Source organism: Cervus canadensis, chromosome 25 (genome assembly GCF_019320065.1).
Source record: "Cervus canadensis isolate Bull #8, Minnesota chromosome 25, ASM1932006v1, whole genome shotgun sequence".
Classification (NCBI taxonomy): domain Eukaryota; kingdom Metazoa; phylum Chordata; class Mammalia; order Artiodactyla; family Cervidae; genus Cervus; species Cervus canadensis.
Genome location: NC_057410.1, coordinates 44,060,898 through 44,085,075, shown reverse-complemented (window position 1 = coordinate 44,085,075; position 24,178 = coordinate 44,060,898). Strand labels below are relative to the sequence as shown.

Below are 24,178 nucleotides of genomic sequence, written 5' to 3'. Positions count from 1 at the left end.
CATCTCATCTTGTCACTATTGATTTGAGGATATGTTTTCTTAAGATAATTAGAAATCTATATGCTATGATATGACCAATCATTAGTCGCCTTCTCATAAAGGTAATTACATTTGCTGTTTGTGTTCTCAGCCACACAGTAAATTAAGATGAACAAAGAGCATCAAGAACAAGCACTTGTGTCATGATGCTATGACCCATATGATTGTGAAATCAGGATGCGACTGCTCAATTTGTTTTAAATGGTAGTGGGGGCAATGAATATGTCTATTAGCCTCCTGGGTTTTCTTAGATCTAGTCTATAGAGGCTACCATTTCTCTCCCTAATTGTTATCTATTTCATGACTTACCAAAACACTATACCTAGTAATAATCTGGGACTCTACTCTTTGATAATAATAGCATTCACTGGTTTTGTAATTATTGGCTGCCAGACTGTACAAGGTGGTTGTACATGTATGATCTCTAATTATCAGAATGACCTCAAAGCTGATGGTACTACTCCCCCTATTAAAAATTGACAAATAAAATTTTATGGAGGTCAAAAATAAGTAACTAAGTTGGGGTTCAAACATTGGAGGACTTTACAACAACCTGGCTCTAATAATTTTGCTGCTCCTTCTGATCAGACAAAATATCTCATAGTGACATTTTTTCCTACATATTAGTGGTGGGAGAATTGCAGAGATGATTCCCAAACTACACATTGCTCTAGGAAAAAATCTTACTGGAGACTAAAGGCACTTGAATAGCAGACCAATACATTCTATTTCTTTTATGTTGACTATACCTTAAAGTATATAAAACAAAGAAATTCCTTCATAAAGAAATGGTGTGGGAGTTAGATGGGGTGGGAAGTGGTGCTGGAAGGTTAGTAAGCTCCATCCTAAGGAAGAAAAAAAAGAGTGTAAGAGCAAGTGGGAGCTAGAAGCAAACAAAATATGAGCAAATGCATGAGACACCTAATGTGCATTGGTCCTTATATCAGATACCAATTTTACATAGTTTCAAAATGATTTATCACTGCTTACTAAACATACAACCTACCTTTTAAAAATTAACTTTGTTTTATAGCAGTGAAAGGGCTGATAAAAGCTTATAACCTTTTGCCAAGGTAAATTTGGCTTTGTAACTGTTTTATTATCAGTCAGGATAGCTGGGTATTGCTGTGGTATGATAACCCCAATGTCATGGGGGCTGAGAGTAGCAAAGATTTATTTTTTTTGCTGAGCCGATAAGTTCATTAAGAGCTGGCTAAACCCTGTATTTCTCACTTTCTCACTCAGTAATCCAGGATGATTGATTATCGCATAAAACATCACTTTGTTGTTGTCTAGTCACTAAATTGTGGCCGACTCTATGCAACCCCATGAACTGCAGCATGTCAAGTTTCCCTATCCTTCACTATCTCCCAGAGTTTGCTCAAACTCGTGTCTATCAGGTCACATGAAAAGGGCAGGGAACATAGCAAACACTGCACTGACTCAAAGGCTTCCATGAGGAAATGGCACGCGTAACCTCGACTCGCATTTCCTTAGCCAACGCGGCTCCCGTAACCCCATGGAGCTTAAAGGAGGATGCGGAAGTCCAACTGCAACATGTGCTAAGGAGACAAGAGAACTACAATGTTTTTCAATGATCCTGTGTAGAGTCGGTTTTATTTTCTTATTCTAGAGTTCTACTACATTAGAAATTACTAACACATACCATCTGGTGATTGCCCAAGGAAGGCAGTCTTTGGTAATATGTCATTCAGGTCTGTATATCTGGTGACAGGCATACTAGTGGGAGTGAGTGCTCACCACAGTCTGCATACACCAGATCAGTAAGCACATGACTCTGAAAAGCAGGAAGCCTAGATGCCTTAAAACTTGGAAGATAACAGTAGTAAATAGATGGCTAATTCTTTTTTCTTTTTTAATCATTTTAGTTTCAGAAAGAAATTTTTGGTATTCTGTTGCAGAAATTGGATGTCCTCTTAAAATATGACCATTCCTATATTATTGATTTCTTACTCTGAGGCATGAAGAATACAGAGTGTTGGAGGAAAGTCCATATCTTGCCAGTTGAGCTATTTGAACTGCATTTCAATTATCTTAGGAAATTCTCTTATCAAAAAAATCAACATTTAATAATCCTTTTATTTCAATCCTTATTTTCCCCTATATTTTAATTTATAAGTTTGGATCACTCAAGTTAATTAACACAGGGATGAACTAAAACTTGAGAAAGCCACTTAAAGTCACAGAAATAGTTTTTGCTGGGAATATAAGGATAATAAATTTATAAATTTCACCTCTCATTCTAAACTTTGCATGAACTTTCCTTGTGAGCCAATGCCTTTCACTTTGGAAAAGCAGCATCACTCGTCACTCCATTTTTCTGTCATGTACTCCAAAATTACTTGTACTGAATAGGTACAAGTAAATTATTAATCAGTCCTTTTAAAATCACTGAGCAAAAAAACACAATCAGGATAAGTATTGCCAACCACTATCTGTATTCTGTGAATAAAGCTCTGCATGGACTGTCATTCAAGTGTAACTCATTTATTAATAGATCAGTGCTTTATTTGTTGTATATATAGATGGCCTTACTTCAGTACCGATCACAACAAAATCTTTTCAGTCTTTTTTACAGACTAAATAAAATTAGTTAAGTAGAGAAAACATGTAATCTCTTTTAATCATCCATTTTCATAAAAAAATTACATTTCATTACATTATTCTCCCCATATAATTGCTGCACATATGCCAGAAGCTGATCCAGTGGCTTTACCTGAACGTAAAGCAAAATATGGATTTGCCTCAACATAAAATAATAATTAACATTAACACTTAATGTATGGGGGGGAAAAAAACTACAAAAAAACTGCAATAGGTCGTTCTGCTTTCTTTGTAAGCATAATTTGGGTTTTACAGTCTTGTTGGCAATGGGATGACCTGCACCTATTCTTTGCTCCAGTGAACGCAACTAAGAATGATGCCTCAGACTTCCCTGGTGGCACAACAGACAGGAAGCCACCTGCCAGGGCAGGAGGCATGGGTTCGATCCCTGGTCCAGGAGAATCCACATACCGCAGAGTAACTAAGCCCGTCTACCACAACTCCCGAGCCCACACTCGAACCCGCAAGCCACAACTCCCGAGCCTGAGCGCCACAACTCCCGAAGCCTGAGCGCCACAACTCAACTCCTGAAGACTGAGCGCCACAACTCAACTCCTGAAGACTGAGCGCCACAACTCAACTCCTGAAGACTGAGCGCCACAACTCCCGAGCCTGCGTGCTACAACTCCGGAGCCTGAGCGCCACAACTCAACTCCTGAAGACTGAGCGCCACAACTCAACTCCCGAAGCCTGAGCGCCACAACTCAACTCCTGAAGACTGAGCGCCACAACTCCCGAGCCTGCGTGCTACAACTCCGGAGCCTGAGCGCCACAACTCAACTCCTGAAGACTGAGCGCCACAACTCAACTCCCGAAGACTGAGCGCCACAACTCAACTCCCGAAGACTGAGCGCCACAACTCAACTCCTGAAGACTGAGCGCCACAACTCAACTCCCGAAGACTGAGCGCCACAACTCAACTCCCGAAGACTGAGCGCCACAACTCAACTCCTGAAGACTGAGCGCCACAACTCAACTCCTGAAGACTGAGCGCCACAACTCCCGAGCCTGCGTGCTACAACTCCGGAGCCTGAGCGCCACAAATCCCGAAGCCTGAGCGCCACAACTCAACTCCTGAAGACTGAGCGCCACAACTCAACTCCCGAAGACTGAGCGCCACAACTCAACTCCTGAAGACTGAGCGCCACAACTCCCGAGCCTGATGCCACAACTCCCGAAGCCACGAGCCTGCGCTCCACCAGGAGAAGCCACCACAGTGAGAGCCTGTCTACCACAATAAAGAGTTAGCGTCCACTCACTGCAGCCAGAGAAAACCGCACACAGCACCAAAGCCCAACACAACCAAAAAATAAACAATGATGGCTAAACAAGAAGGACGCCTCTATAGTTCTAGTTCTTTTCTCCTCCTGTGATGACAACATGTATAACTTTCACAATGGAAAGTATTAACTGGCAAATATTTCTGAAAACTCAAATAATTTAATCAGAGAGACTCTGAGTATTATTCCTATTATGAATAAGAAACGCACACTTCAGTGGTTTCACTCCAGCATAACAGTCAATACCAAAGAGACCAGGAGTAAAATTAAAGCTAATTTTCAGGTAGTCAGCATCTTACATCATACTTCTTAGTTGTACTTTTCTTTACTGGCTTGTGGATTTACCAATCCATCAACATGCATTCATATCTTATATTTTACTGAAGAACTTTCATTAGATGAGGTCACAATGTTATTCTATGATTCAGAATTGTTGTATACACATTGGCTACTTTTATCATTACTTCCTATGGTTAACATAAAAATACTATAAGGATGATAAAAATTCCAAACTTAAATATAAACAACACCATGCAACTATTATGAAATGTTAGCTGAGATGAAGGGACCAAATCAATGTTTATATAACATGTATTGGCTTTAAAATGATTACTAAGGACAGTAATGTGAATATAAACTAATTTTATTAGTATAATTTATAAAATGTAAGGAAGATAAATTATATCATCTTTTTTCTCCCTTCTAAAACTTCTGAACTGCTTATACATCAGTTATAAATTCCAACTACCACTAATGATAGCATACTTTACCACAGAGTTTGTAAGATGTATTCATAATATCTATACAATGGCTCCATATTTCTTTACATTTTTCCTTTTTTTACTCAAATCTTCTCTTTCCTTAGCAAACTCTTTAAAGAAAAAGGCCTGTGTGTTTATTTGAACAGGTATCTACACTGCATTTACATCTCGAGCATCAGCTTCTCCCCTGAGCTTCAGACTTAGATGTCTACCAGACATCTCTAGATGGATTTCGGAAAAGAATCATCAGTTTGCTATATCCAGAACAGAGTGCTTGTATAGTCTACTCCAAACCTCGTCCACCCCCGAGGATTCCCATCTCGTTACATCACATTGATCCAATTGTTCAGGTCCAAATGTAAGAATCCGTTGAGACTTCTATCATTCATATACTCTGTAAGTCAATTCCTATTGTTTTTATTCTCAAAACCATATAGATTGAATCTGACAACTCCCTACAACTTGTATTGTCGCCACCTTCATCCGGGCTGCCATCATCTCATCTCCTGAACTGCTCATTACCTTATTACTGATCTCTTTGTTTCCACTCTTGCATGGACCCATGTATTCTCAGCAGTCAGAAAAACATTTTTAAAAAGCTGAGCAGGTGAGGTCAAAATGCTCCAAGGGCTTCCTATCATGCTTAGGATAGAATCCAGTGTTCTCACCATGGCCTGTGAAGCCTAGTGTTTCCTGCTCTCTAGCTGCCTCTAGGAAGTCTACCTACCTTATTTCACTGAAGGCATAGTCGGCTTTTGGACTATTGCTTCCATGGATTAAGGTAATTTTCGTCTCTGGGTTTTTTCACTTGTGGTTTGCTCTGCCTGGAACACTATCCCCTCCAATACCTGTGTAATTTGTTCCGTGACTTCAATTATTTTCTGATCACTCTAAGACAGTCCTACCCGTACTCCCCTAATTCTGCTTCATTTCTCTCCATAGTGCCATTTTCTGACATTGTATTATATATTTATTAATCACCATTTTCTCACTGGAACTTAAGTTCCATAAAAGTAGAGACTTTACATGGGTCACAAGCCAAATTCCCAGTGAGCAGAGAGATATATTTAATGGATACTATTCTTCAGTTAATTCTGTGGAAAATAGAAAGATGACAGAATATCTAAGATGAAAAGTCAGCCACCAAATCCCAGGGGAGTAGCACTCTGTGAAGGAAGAAAAGAATATATAGGGGATGTAGCCTTAGTCTACAGAGTGACTGCGGGAGGCCCGCGGGGTTTCTCCTATCTTATACCTTTCCCACTGAGCAGTGGATGGCCGAGAATTCACACACTTGGAGAAATTTTCTTTCAGTCTTTGGTCAAATTCACAGATTATAACTTAGAGATAGAATTATGGCTACTTCCTTAAGCTGTATTCACTGTAAACAAAAATTAAGTAGTTAACAACCTCACCGTAGTAAAGATTTAGCACAAGTACCGTCTAAGTCAAATCCTAGCAAAACTCAAATATTAACCTCATTGGGTAGGCATGGCTTAAATATGCAGGGAAAGAGGTTTTGTGTATCTTAAACGTTAGTCACGTGAGGCTTTCTACTTAGTGACAACACAGAAGCTAGCGCTGTTCAGGCAGAGAACATGCATTAACCACAAATACAGTTGCACAGTGGAAGGCTGATGACTTCCCTCGTGGTAGAGTGGATAAGAATCTGCCTGTCAATGCAGAGGGTGCAGGTTCAAGCCCCAGTTTGGGAAGATCGCACATGCTCTGGAGCAATGAAGCCCACGTGCCACTCCTGGCCAGCGCACAAGAGGCCGCGAGTCACAACCACTGAGTCCGCGTGCCATGATGACTGGAGCCTGCATTCCTGGGGCCCAGGGGCCACAGCTGCCGAAGCCCACACACCCAAGGGGCAGCAAGTCACAACTATAAGCCCTTGTCTGCAACTACTGAAGCCAGCACCCTTAGAACTTGCGTTTCGCAACGAGAAGTCACTACAGTCAAGAGAAGTCACTACAAACAAGAGAAGCCCGCAAACCACAGCTAGCGAGTACAGCCCGCTCTCCATAACTAGAGAAAGTCCACCAGCAACAAAGACTCAGGGCAGCCAAGAGTAAATATATGAATAATAAATAAATATAGCAGTGTGTTTATGTCAGAAAAAAAATTTTTTTAGAAAGAAAGGAAGGTTGATACAAGCTTCTCTGAGAGATGCATGCTCTCTGCTACAAAGACCCTCTTGGAAGCCATTGGGATCAACTGACTTTGGAAAGGATGACAGTACATAATTTACTAATTGAGGACTTCGGGCAGGACAAATAATGCTGGATATATGTACTTTAGGTGCTAACTAAATGTGGAAGAGGTGATGGGCTTACTGAATAAAGCATTGTAGAGTATATACCTTAAGTGAACTATCTTATAACCCGTGAAATTCATTAACTGACTAGTCAATTCCACCACGAATTAATAAAAAATTCAAACAGTTATTTTAAACACACTTATTCTACCTCAGGCTTTTTGAAACCATTAATAGGAAAGCATTGCAAAGATTTGTTGAAGAGCATATCAACCTGTTCCCATTACTGCACTAGACAGTAATTTTCGGATACCTATAACTTTAGTCAGTAGTGAGTTACTCTTTCAGATTTACCTGAGAAAAGATTTAGTTGAGCGTTCTTTTAAGAAAAGCTCAGTCCCCATTAATGATGACTACTTCTACCTGAATTTCCAGATGACTTCAAGTGACTACTAAAAAGTTTAGACTATGTGTCAGAGTCACCCACTGAAGTAGTCACTTTATGGGTACCATAAGCTCAACATTTGGTTGTACATGAATGCATAAATCCTAACTGAATCTAATTTTGGAATTTAGCAGACTAAATTATATTTTATCATCTGTCTAAGCAGTTAAAAACAGAAAGCTTAAGTTACAGTTACACTCTTAACTAGTTCAACTGTTTGTGTGGAAAAGACATGCTTTCTATTCAGAAGGCATAGAGCAGAATATAGTTATAAAATATTAGTCCCATACCTCTCGAATAGCAGTACAAAACTCACTCTGAAGCACTTTTTTGAGGGACTGTAGTTTGTGCACTGGTACTTCTCCAGATTCCTGTAGTTTTTCCAGTAATTCAATTGCTCTGGCAACATCTGAAAGAAAAAAAAAAAAAATCAAAGTGGAGAGAGACATGCGGTAAACTGTATCTTATCAAAAAGTACCATTACTCCAATTAAACAGTGACTATGAAAAGTAAGTGGAATTTATAGCAAAACCAGAATTTACAATTCATAGTTTTTTAATCTCATTTTTTGGTAAAAGGTCATTTAAATCTGTTCCATACCACTTGTCACATAATACATCTTCCTCAATGGTATTTCTCATATGTTATTTCTGTTACACAAATTAGTCTGAATATTCTTTCAAAAAAGAAGAGCAGGAAGCAGGTCTTTTGTATATTCTGATACCCCAATAACGAAATGAGTTCTGTCAATTTTACCTCTGAGAGGCTTTTTTTCAGTTCTTCTTTTCTCATTCCAAATTTATCAAACCTGCATGTTTACATTTATTAGTATGATGATCTGATTTATTTGAGTAGAGAAGATGATCTTCTCTACTTGTCTATAATCTCCTTGAGGGTAAGAATTTAATTGGGCTTATTCACCACTGCATCCTCAGAGTCTGGTGTAAACCAGTAAATAAATACTTGATATCATATTTATGAAAGAATGAACGAGCTCTCTCCATTTTACTGCCATTGCATTATTACAGACCCTCAACGTCATCTCTCCTCTGTCCAACTGGAATCATTTATTCTCCTCCAGCCACTTCATATGATCCATAAAGTTGTCTTCTGAAAATAAAAATCTGATCATGTACCCACCTAGCTGACTCTTAGCACCAAAAGAGTTTTTCAACAACAATTAGCTTAAATGCTTCTCTTTCACCTGATGATATATATCAAGAAACACAGTCGTTTATAACCATAGCTTTAAAATTCCCAGGATGGTTTTGTACTGTCAAGAGAAAATGATAAGATGAAGGCCATTTAAAAAATATTTACAGTGATCTCTTCTACCTCTGTTGCTGTGGCCAATAACTCACTGAAAAGACACTGAGACATTACATACAGAGATTTTCAATTCCTACGTGATTAACTCCAGGAAGTACCCATATCCCTGCCATCAGATTATTAATTAATTAAATAATTCATTCATTCATCCATCCATCACTTTGTATACTTGGCACTAAGACTGACAGGAAGAATAAGACAAGCTTCCTTTCTGAACACACAATCAGATGAGGGAAAACAACATAACAGTATAGTCACCCATCATAATAAGGCTGAAAGTGAAAGTCGCTCAGTCGTGTCTGACTCTCTGAGACCCCATGGACTATACAGTCCATGGAATTGTCTAGGCCAGGATACTGGAGTGGGTAGCCTTTCCCTTCTCCAGGGGATCTTCCCAACCCAGGGACTGAACCCAAGTCTCCTGCATTGCAGGCATATTCTTTGCCAGCTGAGCCACAAGGAAAGCCCAAGAATACTGGAGTGGGTAGCCTATCCTTTCTCCAGGGGAACTTCCCCACCCAGGAATCGAACTGGGGTCTCCTGCATTGCAGGATTCTTTATCAACTGAGCTTTCAGGGGAAGCATTGCTACCACCTAAAAATTCAGGTGGGGTTGGCATAGGTTTATGTATTTAACCAAAGACAAGAACCAAAAAGTAACTTTAATGGAGGAGACTCCCTTGAAGTATTGCCAATTGCGGCCCAAGGAAGCACAAATCATGAAATCAGTAAGACACTGTCAGTTTCAAAAATCTGTCTTTTTGTACATTAACTGAAAGTCAATATAGTCAGTTGGACAAAACCAGTCGCATCCACAATCAATAAGATACCAAGCTAAGAACTGTATGCACTTCTAACTACATGAAAGACTCTATCTAGATTCCAACAGGTACTTGGAAATCTCAACATGTTTAAAACTGTGCTTGTTATATTTTTTCCTGAAAAGTAGCTCTTCTCTTCTTACATTCCGTATTTCCATTAATAGCATCTCCACCCAGCCGTATTTCCATTAGTAGCATCTCCACCCAGCCTGTCTTCCAAGCCAGACCATGGCATCATCTTTTACATTCACCTCCACATGTAATTAGTCAGCAAGTGCTATAGGTTCAATCTCAAAATGCCTTTTGAATGGAAACCCTGTGCTTTATTGCTTCAGGGAAGCCTTGATTATTTTCCACCTAGGGACTATAATATCTCCTAATGTTCTTTAAATGGCTTTTCTTTTTCAGTCCACTCTCCACACTGCTCCTAGAGTGATAAACCTCATTATTATACTCCCCTGCATAAAACCTATTTCTGGCTTCCTGTTGCAGAGGGTGAAGTTCAGACCATTTAGGAATACATACAAAGCCCTTAACAATCAACCTCTTCTGACTCATCTCTAAAAACCTCCTCCTGCCAAACTTATAGATTGATCATCCAAAGTTTTTGCTATTCTAGAACACAACACAGAACACCACGTCTCTGTGATTTTGAACATATCATCTCCTGTTCCTGGAATGCAATACTTTATTCATCCAGTAGTGCCAGGCATGAGAGACAGTGGTAATAGAGACCACCGGTTGCTCTTGTTTTCATGGCATTCACAGGTCTGAAGGACCACAGATACCTAATAAAGGGGGCATGAGCTATAAAAGCAGCTCTATAGGCTAGTACATGGATGTCTAACCAGGACATGTAGCATCATCCAGGAGGTCAGTGAGGAGCTCTTTGTGAAAATGACAGCTTAGCGGAGCCCTGTGTAGGAGGTACAGATGAGGAAAAGGAGAAAAAAGGTCCAGGCAAACAAACGCAGACTACTGAAGTTTTATCAGGAGAGTGTGGGGCATTCAAAGAACTGAGAGTTTAATATGTTCAAAGTTGAAACCAGGTCAAGAGTAGCAAGAAATGCAGTAGAGAGAAATCACATCATGGAGGGTGTGACAGGTCATGTAGGAAGGACTTGGCCTAGACAGCCTCTCCTTAGACATGTCTTCCCTGACTCTCCAAGGCAGATTCAGTTGCTATCATATTGGTATTCCCACAGTCCTTTGTTCACTTATCCATTGTAATAATTACTACTCTCTGCGATAGCTCTTTTTATATGTATGTCTCCCTCCTTCACCCTGCAAATACATAAGATTTTTGAGAGGTCAGGAGCAGTGTATTATTTATCATCGTATCCATAGTTCAATGAAGAGTCCTTGACAAATACTGGGTGTTTATATTTGTTGAATGAATGATAGATTAGTTGATGAGACTAGAAAAGAAGGGGTTCGAGGCCTATGTCTAGGTGGACATATAACTAACTTCTCATGAGAATAAGCCTCCAGATCACTAACAGCTTTGGCCAAGACTGGGTTGGGTCTGACATGCAGAAGGATGAAAGCCTGAATGTGTAGGCTAAAGGGTATCAAGTGACTGAACTGGAATTTCAGAAAGCTGAAAATGGCTATTCAGGAGTTCTTATCTTGGGCTGCACTTTAAAATTACCTGGGGAACATTTAGAAATTATTTATTTTCCCCTCAATTTCACTGAGACATATTTGACATAGAACACTGTGTTAGTTTAAGTGTACAATGTAATTATTTGATATACGTATATTGCAAAATGATTGCCACAGTAAGTTACTAATGCCTGAGACTCACCCCAAATGAATTAAACCAGAATATATGGTACAGTGGTCCTTGATCTTGGCTTCAGACTGGAACCATGTGGAAAGCTTTGACAATCTTGGATGCCTGGATCTCACAGAGAGACTCCAGTGTGACTGGCACAGGTGGGGCCTGAGCAAGAGCTTTCAGAAGCCCTCAAGGGGATGCCAACGGTTGATAAAGGCCGTGTTTGAGAACCCCTGGTCTAGTTGGCATGGGTGTTTTTACAGCCCTGTGTGATTCAAATGTGCATGTTGAGAACCTCTGCTAGAAATGAATGGTTCTAAAACATGAGTGTGCCTAAGAATCCCCTGGGGAAATGTATTAAAATATAGGTTCCTGACATCCCCCCCACTGCCACTTGAGGGACATTGATTCAGGAGGCATGGGGATAAGGCTCAGGAATTTTAAAATTATTCAAGTGATTTTTTAGTTTTAGCTTTTATGAAAAAAAATTACTAGTGCATGGTTGATTTAAAATGTTGTATTAAAAATAAATAAAATATTGTATTAGTTTCTGCTGTACAGTAAAGGGAATCAGTCACACAGAAACATATATCCACTCTTTTTTAAGATTCTTTTCCCATATAGGTAATTATTGAGTATTAAGTAGAGTTCCCTGTGCTATATAAATATATAGTAGGTTCTTATTAGTTACCTGTTTTATATGGACTAGTGTGTATATGTAAATCCCAAGATTCAAGTGATTCTAAAGTTGTTGTTTCACAGAGATATGAACAAAATGATAGTTCAGGTTTCCTTTTGTCCCAGCATTCCCCAAACTCCTGCACTTTCTATTATTCTTTGACATCCTATATAACAGGATACTGAATGGGATTCTTTTGAGAGTCTTGGAATTATTGATAAAAGTCCATAAATGAAAGTAAGTAGTGTCAAGTATCCACCCTATTCTGAAACAGTGCTCCTAGCAAAGGCTGGTCGCCCTGACCACTGTGGAGTCTTAAAGCCAGCCTGCTCCCCAGACTTGTATAATTGTATTCACAATCTCTAAGTGTGGAATTCAGTCATCAGGTTCTTTAAGATTCCAGATGATTTCTATGACCATTCAAAATTGAGAACCACTGTTCAAAAATGAGCTATCAAGGAAACTAGCCACCCTTCACTCCACCAAAAATTACTAAAAGCTGGGCCAGCTCTGTTACATTATACCATAGGCCTTTTCCAGTACATATGAAGAGGTAACTGTGAGATGAAAAAAAAAATTCATGAAGAATTGTTAAGTCATTAACTTTGGACAAAATACTAGGTCTTTTCCTCTCTTCAACGAGCCAAGCAAGGCGTGTTCCTGCAGCCACCGGGGGTCGCCTGCAGAGGGAGACGGCCGCTTTCCCGGTGGCACAGGTGACCTGCCTGCCCACTGCCCATCGGGTCAGAGGCGGGGACGTGGACAGCAGGGCACCAGAGCCGGCTCGCTGGCACCCACCCAAGTGAATCTAGCAGGGTGAGGTCACGGCGTTATACGGCAGTTGGTAAAAGCCAGAAGAAGCCCCCAAACTAAGAATGGCAGAGATCAGGTCCTTCCAGCCTAAGTCTGGCTGGTGCTGCCAAGATGTGGTGAGTGACAAATTGGATGTTAAAATGCAGTTTAAATGGAGTTTAAAATTAATTCTGATTTCTTTTAGCTCTATAAAAGTACCAGAAACCAGCAAGGCCCAAGATCTGTAAGGAAGTCAAATAAACCTTTCAATAATTTAAAACAACTACAATAAATTGTGTGTAGTTTATTTAAGAGTCCCCTTAAGGTTCTTGCTGAGAACCTCCTTACACTCACTTTATGAAACTTCTCTACAAAATTTGGTTACTAACACAGAAGTCTGGGTTTACCAGGATAGCTCACATTGGACAGAATATTAGAAAAGGCCTGGGAAGGCTGCTTGATAAACACTAAGCAAGCAAGAAGATCTCAGAAGCTTCTCCTGAAATGAACTCCTCCTCACGTCTACCAACTCTCAGGTCCATACCTCCATTATCCATCCTATTATCTAAGCACAGTCCTTGGGCATTGCCTTTGCCCCTCCTCACTCTCCCTCACACTCTGGATCCCATTAATCTCACTTCAAAAAGCAACCATAACAATAAACCTTTATTTAATATCTGTGGAGTAGGAGTCACTGCAAGCCAAGAGCTTTCCATCTCTTTACCCATTTTATCCTTCTAATGACCCTGTGTGCTGCATGCCTGATAAGTCACTTCGTCGTGTCTGACTCTTCGTGACCCCATGGACTGTAGCCCGCCAGACTCCTCCGTCCATGGGATTCTCCGAACAAGAATACTAGAGTGGGTTTCCATGTCCTCCTCCAGGGGATCTTCCCAACCCAGGAACTGAACCCTGTCTTTTATGTCTCCTGCATTGGTAGAAGGGTTCTTTATCACTGAGCCACCTGGGAAGCCCCTAACAACCTTAAGTGGCAGTAAATATCCACATTTTACAATGAGAAAATTGAGGCTTACAGTGAATTTAAGTATTTCATTAACAAATAGGAGACCTGGGTTTGGAGCCTGGATCTAACTGATTCCAGACCCTGTGCCTTTTATTTTTATTCCAATAATAGATTTTCTTTTAGTAGCTGTTTCCTTCAACATTCAATACTTTTATAATAGCCCTGTGTCCTGCAGGCTTTCTTGGTCAGAGGCTGAGCTCTTAATTTCCCTTTCTCCATAAAGATTAACCTCTACTTCATTTACCAGTACACCTCTCTCAAGTAATATTCAGTGGTCATCAGAATTATCTGGAGAGCTTTTCTTTAATTCATTTATTTATTTTGGCTTATGGGATCTTAGATCCCCGACCAGGGACTGAACCCAGGTCCTGACAATGAAAACACCGAGTTCTAACACTGAACTTCAGGAATTCCCTGGAGAGCTTTTAAACAACAGGGAAGAATTTTTATCAGCCTTTGCAACCCACTGGAATCACCTGCAGGAATTGAAAATAAACAAACATACAAACAAAAACCAGATACCTAGATCCTAGCTACATATTATTTCTGATTTCACTGTTCTCGCATATGGCCTGGGCATCAGAACCTTCAGAGCTCCCCCGTGATATAATGTGTGGCTATGCTGAGAATCACTGCCATGGCCTCTTAAGGTGTACCCTGTGGGTTCTAAAAACAATGTCACTTATAATACTAATTGCTGTCATGTATCGACTTTAGTACAGCATGAATTTTCAACATTTTCCTTCTCTTAGCACTATGAGGTGCATACTATTATCTCCATTTTACAGGAAAGGAAACTGAGACCCATAGAGTTAAAATTACTTCTCTGGAGAAAGAGCTAGTAAGTTGTCCAGTTAGGATTTGAATCCTGGCACTATGGCTCTAGAATCTGGACTACATTTGAGATATGGCTCAGGAAAGTGTATTCTTAAAGTCATTCCCAGCACTTCTTATCCAAGCCTGTTAACAGACATTAAGCTCATCTGATCAATAAATCCTTGCCTGGAAATGAAATCAGTGGTTCTCAAATTTTAGTCAACAACAACAAAAAATTAACCCTGTACCATTTATTAAAAATTAAGATGAAAAAAAGAAGAAGCTGACAGGGAAGCTTTCAAATTTTGTCTTTGACTAGTCATCTTGGGTGGTGCTGATGCAGGAAGTGGTCCACAAATGCACTTTGGAGGTTAATGATAGTTTAATATGCAATCCAGAAAAAGGTGAGTTAAAGGTCATCATTCACTTTCATTTGCCTTACTTAGATCATCTTATAAAATCCTCAAAAACATGTAAAAGGATTACTTACTACTGTCCTCACTGAATAGTTAAAGAAGAACTTTAAAAAAACAGCTAAGGCTGAGAAAGATGAATTATCTAGCTCAAGGCTACATAGCTAGGGAATGGTAGAGTCGGAATTCAAGATCAGATGTGTCAGACTCCAGTGCCCATGCTTATTTATTTTTCTATGCTGCTGTTAAAAAGGATTAGAAATGAAACAATAAAGGTATTGCAAACTTATTTTTAAATACAGCATCATTGCAAACTGAGGCAAACAGACATAACATCATTCAAAGTCCAGGAAGATAACCCTTCAATATGTTACAGTATAATCAATGTATTCTTGCCTTGAGAACCCCATGAACAGTATGAAAAGACAAAAAGAGAGGACACTGAAAGATGAACTCCCCAGGTTGGGAGGTGCCCAACATGCTACTGGAGATCAGTGAAGAAATAACTCCAGAAAGAATGAAGAGACAGAGCAAAAGCAAAAACAACACCCAGTTGTGGATGTGACTGGTGAAGGAAGCAAGGTCCAATGCTGTAAAGAGCAATATTGCATAGGAACCTGGAATTTTAGGTCCATGAATAAGGCAAATTGGAAGTGGTCAAACAGGAGATGGCAAGAGTGAAAGTCAACATTTTAGGAATCAGCAAACTAAAATGGACTGGAATAGGTGAATTTAACTCAGATGAACATCATATCCACGACTGTGGGCAAGAATCCCTGAGAAGAGATGAAGTAGCCATCATAGTCAACAAGAGAGTCTGAAATATAGTACTAGGATGCAATCTCAAAAATGACAGAATGATCACAGCAAGATCCTCTATGACCCACCTCCCAGAATATTGGAAATAAAAGCAAAACTAAACAAATGGGACCTAATGAAACTTAAAAGCTTTTGCACTACAAAGGAAACTATAAGCAAGGTGAAAAGACAGCCCTCAGATTGGGAGAAAATAATAGCAAATGAAGCAACAGACAAAGGTTTAATCTCAAAAATATACAAGCAACTCCTGCAGCTCAATTCCAGAAAAATAAATGACCCAATCAAAAAATGGGCCAAAGAACTAAACAGACATTTCTCCAAAGAAGACATACAGATGGCTAACAAACACATGAAAAGATGCTCAACATCACTCATTATTAGAGAAATGCAAATCAAAACCACAATGAGGTACCATTACACGCCAGTCAGGATGGCTGCTATCCAAAAAGTCTACAAGCAATAAATGCTGGAGAGGGTGTGGAGAAAAGGGAACCCTCTTACACTGTTGGTGGGAATGCAAACTAGTACAGCCGCTATGGAAAACAGTGTGGAGATTTCTTAAAAAACTGGAAATAGAACTGCCATATGACCCAGCAATCCCACTTCTGGGCATACACACTGAGGAAACCAGATCTGAAAGAGACACGTGCACCCCAATGTTCATTGCAGCACTGTTTATAATAGCCAGGACATGGAAGCAACCTAGATGCCCATCAGCAGATGAATGGATAAGGAAGCTGTGGTACATATACACCATGGAATGTTATTCAGCCATTAAAAAGAATTCATTTGAACCAGTCCTAATGAGATGGATGAAGCTGGAGCCCATTATACAGAGTGAAGTAAGCCAGAAAGATAAAGAACATTACAGCATACTAACACATATATATGGAATTTAGAAAGGTGATAACGATAACCCTATATGCAAAACAGAAAAAGAGACACAGAAATACAGAACAGACTTTTGAACTTTGTGGGAGAATGTGAGGGTGGGATATTTCAAAAGAACAGCATGTATACTATCTATGGTGAAACAGATTACCAGCCCAGGTGGGATGCATGAGACAAGTGCTCCGGCCTGGTGCACTGGGAAGACCCAGAGGAATCGGGTGGAGAGGGAGGGGGGAGGGGGGATCGGGATTGGGAATACATGTAAATCCATGGCTGATTCATATCAATGTATGACAAAACCCACTGGAAAAAAAAAAAAAAAATGACAGAATGATCTCTGTTCATTTCCAAGGCAAACCATTCAATGTCACAGTAATCCAAGTCTATGCCCTGACCAGTAATGCTGAAGAAGCTAAATTTGAATGATTCTGTGAAGACCTACAAGACCTTTTAGAACTAACACCCAAAAAAGATATCCTTTTTTGTTACAGGGGACTGGAATGCTGAAGTAGGAAGTCAAGAAACACCTGGAGTAACAGGCAAATTTGGCCTTGGAGTACGGAATGAAGCAGGGCAAAGTCTAATTGAGTTTTGCCAAGAGAACACACTGGTCATAGCAAACACCCTCTTCCAACAATACAAGAGAAGACTCTACACATGGACATCACTAGATGGTCAACACTGAAATTAGATTGATTATATTCTTTGCAGCCAAAGATGGAGAAGTTCTGTACATGCAGCAAAAACAAGACCAGGAGCTGACTGTGGCTCAAATCATGAACTCCTTACTGCCAAATTCAGACTTAAATTGAAGAAATGAGGGAAAACCACTAGACCATTCAGGTATAACCTAAATCAAATCCCTTATGACTACACAGTGGAAGTGAGAAATAGATTTAAGGGACTAGATTTGACAGAGTACCTGAGGAACTATGGATGGAGGTTCGTGACATTGTACAGAAGACAGGAACCAAGACCATCCCCAAGAAAAAGAAATGCAAAAAAGCAAACTGGCTGTCTGTGTAGGCCTTACAAATAGCTGTGAAAAGAAGAGAAGCAAAAAGCAAAGGAGAAAGGAAAGATACACCCATTTGAATGCAGAGTTCCAAAGAATAGCAAGGAGAGATAAGAAAGTCTTCCTCAGTGATCAATGCAAAAAAATAGAGGAAAACAATAGGATGGGAAAGACTAGAAATCTCTTCAAGAAAATTAGAGATACCAAGGGAATATTTCATGCAAAGATGGGCACAGTACAGGACAGAAATGGTATGGAGCTAACCGAAGCAGAAGATATTAAGAGGTGCCAAGAAAACAAAGAACTATACAAAAAAGATCTTCATGACCAAGATGATCATGATGGTGTGATCACTCACATAGAGCCAGACATCCTGGAATGTGAAGACAAGTGGGCCTTAGGAAGCATCACTACAAACAAAGCCAGTGGAGGTGATGGAATTCCAGTTGAGCTATTTCAAATCCTACAAGATGATGCTGTGAAAGTGCTGCACTCAATAGGCCAGCAAATTTGGAAAACTCAGCAGTGGCCACAGGACTGGAAAAGATCAGTTTTCATTCCAATCCCAAAGAAGGGCAATGCTAAAGAATCCTCAAACTACCGCACAATTGCACTCATCTCACACGCTAGCAAAGGAATGCTCAAAATTCTCCAAGCAGGCTTCAACAATACATGAACTGTAAACTTCCGGATGTTCAAGTTGGTTTTAGAAAAGGCAGAGGAACCAGAGATCAAATTGCCAACATCCACTGGATCATCAAAAAAGTAACAGAGTTTCAGAAAAACATCTACTTATGCTTTATTGACTATACGAAAGTCTTTGTGTGGATCACAACAAACTGGAAAATTCTTCAAGATGGGAATACCAGACCACCTGACCTGCCTCTTGAGAAATCTGAATGCAGGTCAGGAAGCAACAGTTAGAACTGGACATGGAACAATAGACTGGTTCCAAATAGGGAAAGGAGTATATCAAGGCTGTATACTGTCACCCTGCTTATTTAACTTATATGCAGAGTGCATCATGAGAAATGCTGGGCTGGAGGAAGCACAAGCTGGATTCAAGATTGCTGGCACAAATATCAATAACCTCAGATATGCAGATGACAGCACCTTACGGCAGAAAATGAAGAAGAACTAAAGAGCCTCTTGATGAAAGTGAAAGAGGAGAGTGAAAAAGTTAGCTTAAAACTCAACATTAAGAAAACTAAGATCATGGCATCTGGTCCCATCACTTCATGGCAAATAGATGGGGAAACAGTGGAAACAGTGGCTGACTTTATTTTTCTGGGCTCCAAAATCACTGCAGATGGTGACTGCAGCCATGAAATTAAAAGACGCTTATTCCTTGGAAGGAAAATTATGACCAACCTAGACAGCATATTAAAAAGCAGAGACATTATTTTGCCAACAAAAGTCCATCTAGTCAAGGCTATGGTTTTTCCAGTGGTCATGTATGGACGTGAGAGTTGGACTATAAAGAAAGCTGAGCAGAGAAGAATTGATGCTTTTAACTGTGGTGTTGGAGAAGACTCTTGCGAGTCCCTTGGACTGCAAGGAGATCCAACCAGCCCATCCTAAAGGAGATCAGTCATGAGTGTTCATTGGAAGGACTGATGCTGAAGTCGAAACTCCATACTTTGGTCACCTGATGTGAAAAACTGACTCACTGGAAAGGACCCTGATACCGGGAAGGATTGCAGGCAGGAGGAGAAGGGGACAACAGAGGATGAGAATGTTGGATGGCATCACTGACTCAATGGATATGAGTCTGAGTAAACTCTGGGAGTTGGTGATGGACAGGGAGGCCTGGCATGCTACAGTCCATGGCATCACAAAGAATCTGACATGACTGAGCGCCTGAACTGAACTGATAATCAATGTGCTCCTATTGATAACATGCTTTAATCATCAAAAATGATTGATTCATCATCAACTGCCATAACTACTGTTATGATAGTAAGATAACATGTTCTGGAAAAACTTCCTTTAAAATAACTGTGTATTATAACCAAAAACAAAATATTGAAACTTAAGTGGGAGGAGCTTTCAGTCATCTGGAATACTTCAATTATCATATTCTCTTTCCTTAATGATGACTTTTTATTAACTTTGCTAACATTTAGACTGCAGAATTTAACCATGACGCATTCGCATCTGGAACTTGGATGAAGATGGAGCTGGGTCATTTAAGACATATCATCACAAATTTCATAAAAATTTATTGAGTACTATGGCAAACAACATGAATTATCTACCCCAAAGTCATCCAAACCCTCATGTTCCTTGTCTTCTTCTACTACAAAAGCTGGAAAGCAAACACACTTCTCTTTCCAGACTCTTCTGTCATTTGGCCAAGTTGTTTTAAGTGGTAAAGTCACTGGGCCTGGCTTCCAGGAAGGCTTTTTAAATGGATAAAATGCTGGCACACACTTCAGCAGTTTGGTCTTTGCACCCTTACTCTTTCCCCATCTCTTGCCAGGCTCAAATGTGCTGAGACATGAACTGGCTATTTTGCGATCATGAAAAGACTATCATGTGCTGAGGAAGGTGGGGTATGAAGAAGGATGGGACCAAGCCCTTGATGTCATCACCAAGCTATGCACTGGCCTTGAATTGTACAGCCAACCCCATGATTTTTGTCTATGAGAAAAACACATGCTTAACTATTTGGTTCTCTGTGACTTGCAGCCAAATACAAACTAATACCAAACGAAATGACTTTAAAGGCATTATTCTAGCAGGAATAAGGTTGATGTTATTGAGAAACTGTAGTCACACATGGATGGTGGTCCTTTGATTAAGATAGTCATGGAGGGGCTTCCCTGGTGGCCCAGTGGTTAAGAATCCTCCTTGCAATGAAGAAAATATGGGTTTGATTCCTGGTCTGGGAACTAAGATCCCACATGCTGCAAAGCAACTAAGCCCACATGCCACAACTACAGACACCGCATGCCTCAACTAAGGCGTGACATAGCCAAATAAATATATTTTCTTAGAAAGATGGTCATGGAAAGCCTCTCTGAGAAGGTGACACCAGACTGAGTCTTGAATAGTGACAAGGAGCCAGCCATATGAAAATCCAAAGAAGGAATATTCAGACAAGAAGAAGAGCAAGTAAAGACCCTAAACTGAACGGAGCAAGCCTACATATTAGAACAGAGAAAACCAGTGTCAGAGGAGCACTGAGACAGGGAGGAAGCAACAGCCACAATGGTATACTGGTAAATGATTAACAACCACTTCTCTAAAACACAAAGCAGAAAAAGTTATTTGTAGCACTTTCTGATTTCTGTTCATGGGGTTCTCATTCAAAAAATGAAGATCATGGTATCCAGTCACATCACTTCATGGCAAATAGATGGGGAAACAATGGAAACAGTGACAGACTTTATTTTCTTGCATTCCAAAATCACTGCAGATGCTGACTGCAGCCATGAAATTAAAAGACACTTGCTCCTTGGAAGAAAAGCCATGACAACCTAGGCAGCATATTAAAAAGCAGAGACATTACTTTGCCAAAGGTCTGCTAGTCAAAGCTGTGGCTTTTCCAGCAGTCATGCACAGATGTGAGAGTTGGACCATAAAAAAGGCTGAGCACCAAAGAATTGATGCTTTTGAACTGTGGTGTTGGAGAAGACCCTTGAGAGTCCCTTGGACTGCAAGGAGATCCAACCAGTCCATCCTAAAGGAGATCAGTCCTGGATACTCATTGAAAGGACTGATGTTGAAGCTCCAATACTTTGGCCACCTGAAGAAAAGAGTTGACTCATTTGAAAAGACCCTGATGCTGGGAAAGATTGAAGGCAGGAGGAGAAGGGAATGACAGAGGATGAGATGGTTGGATGGCATCACCGATTCAATGGACATGAATTTGAGCAAGCTCTGGGGGATGGTGAAGGACAGGGAAGACTGGCATGCTGCAGTCCACGGGGTCACAAAGAGTCTCAGACACGACTGAGGGACTCTCCAACAACGACTGATCTCTGTAGTGCAAATACTCCTACCATGACCAATTTCAAACTACTGACATGTTATCATTGGCTTGAAGAATTCTTGACTACTTAACAATCAGCTCTCACAAAGCAGAAAGTACCAATTCCAACATACCATTGTATAGGAAACAGAGGTTTAGACTTTATGCAACGATCTTATAAGAAGATTTTATTTTCGTGTAATTACCAAAAAAAGGTCATTGAAGAATTTTTGGCAGAAGACTGATATAATTTGATTCACGTTTCATAAATATCATTATGATCATTGTTTGAAATTAGTCATAGCAGATCAATGGTATACAAAGAAAACCAGTTAGAAAGAAGACTATAACTGTGGCGTTGGCAAGAAATGGTGAAGGCTTAGATTAAATGGTGGCTGCGGGCACAGCAAGACATGGACAGCACAGGTAGGGAGAATAATCAGTACCCCAAAGGGATGCACATCTGTGTGATGAGGTCTCAAAAAAATGTCTCTTGAGCAGAAAAGCATTTATTAGTGAATACAGTCATACATGTTAGCCTGCTTCATCAGTAATTGTGTCTGCTGCTTTACCCATAAGCAAATGGTATCGCAAACTTCACAAGTAACGAGAGTAACACGGTAGAAGAATAGCATCAGAACCCTGAAGACAAAATTATTTTAAGGAGACGTTAATAACAGGGTGACATTTTCTCTCCTGCTTAGCCTCTTTCTGTCCATATATGACCCCTCCATTCAGGGTCAATTAGGGATTATATAAAATGTTTTATCACTGCACCAAGTGGTTGGAGAATATGGATATAAACCCAAAAGTCAGAGACCTGAGAACTATAAAATGTGGTAATACTGATCTTATAGCTATTATGAAGTCTGAAAGAGAATATAATTATGATGAGATTTTCATAGAGAGTGCCTGGCACACGAGCTATATATGAGATCTATACTTCTAACCCTTTCTTTCTATGAGTCCTCACTTCCTGTTCTAGTTAGTGGAAATGTTTGAAGAGGAAATGTTAAATTACAGGAATGAAACTATGCTACTCAAATTTCCTCTGAAAAGGTGAGTAGATGTCCTCTTTTTAATGACATATGACCAACAGAGTTTAAATAGGATGACTTTGAACCACTAAATTTAGCCATACATTAGTATTTCATGTACAGTATTATAGAAGTCATTATTAAGTCTACATTTTAAATCGTGTACATGAAATACTGACTACTAGCTTTATGATGTATCCAAAAATTGGACCAAAGAACGTCCAGTTTAAAAATCGAATGCTGCACAACAAAGCATGTTGTGAATGAATTAACATATGTGGACAATAAAGCTTTGCACTTGCATTGCTCTGATATGGAAAGCAACTCTGCCAATTTACAAGTTATAATGAGACATGACAGCCAGTGTGTCCTTCTCACATGACACTCATCTCTGTTTGGATCCACTCACAACTTGCCATGTTCTTTAAATGCAGACAATTTGGTAAACCTCAGGATGAACTAGCTCAATTTAAATGTGCTCAAATTAAAACCCTTACTTAGTATGCTGTTAAAAAATAATCCCACTTTATATTTATTATCAAAAGCTGAATGAATTCTCTTCCCAGGATTTGGGATGACATTGAAGTGTCACCACAAAGAAGTCTGACAATACTAAAATCTTAAAATTCTGAATTTATAGAGTGAAAAACCCTGGTCCAGACTCTGCTCAAAGTGTTTGCCAAACCTACTGCAGTCAGAGGAACACTTTATGTAACAAAATGAAAAGCTGTGGTTACTAAGCGATTCTCTGAAGTAGTAGGTACCTGTTTCATTTGAAAGTGACTACTTACTCAATAAACAAATCTTTAGGTATACAAAGCTTAATACAGCCTTCTTTGTCAAACAATCCCTGTTACATGGTCTGAATGAGTAACATGTTGCCAGTTTTTCCAGGAACTATAGTCAACCTTTTCTTCTTTTTCTTTTCTTCCTTTTTAAAAAAATTTATCTGATTTTCCCAGGCAGCTAAAATTGAAGCTTAATTTGCCTACCATTACCTGAAACCTCAGGAAATCAAAAGTTTCAACTTCCTTTTCTGTTTGAGCTTTATCTCTACTCTATGTGATGTCCTTCCCTTTTTTTCTATATTTTCACCTCACTTTTCTTTTTAATCTTGCCTCCATGTCTTTACATAATGAAAGCCAATTATAACCTTACTTCTAATGATGGTGCAATTAGCTCATCTCATTTTTTCTTGTTTCCAGCCTTCTTGGCAGCTACACAAATGAACACCTGATTTGACTGTATTAGGGAAATATACCAGGACTTAGACCTCGTATGGCCAAAATGTAATCTATTCTTGCATGTCTAAAAGAAGTGGGACAATCTACAACTTTTTTTCACACTAAATACTAGAACACCAGTGTCCTACTAATT

The 24,178-nt window shown here is 39.7% G+C and overlaps 1 protein-coding gene across 3 annotated transcripts in view; it reads right to left on the bottom strand.

Annotated features, from left to right (window-relative positions):
* LIN7A (lin-7 homolog A, crumbs cell polarity complex component) overlaps positions 1 to 24,178 on the bottom strand; it is a 157,311-nt gene that overhangs the window by 96,220 nt on the left and 36,913 nt on the right. For all 3 annotated transcript variants that reach the window (XM_043446640.1, XM_043446641.1, XM_043446642.1), the window contains exon 2: positions 7,701 to 7,819. In XM_043446640.1, the coding sequence (XP_043302575.1) occupies positions 7,701 to 7,819 (119 nt within the window). The remainder of the gene's footprint in view (positions 1 to 7,700; positions 7,820 to 24,178) is intronic.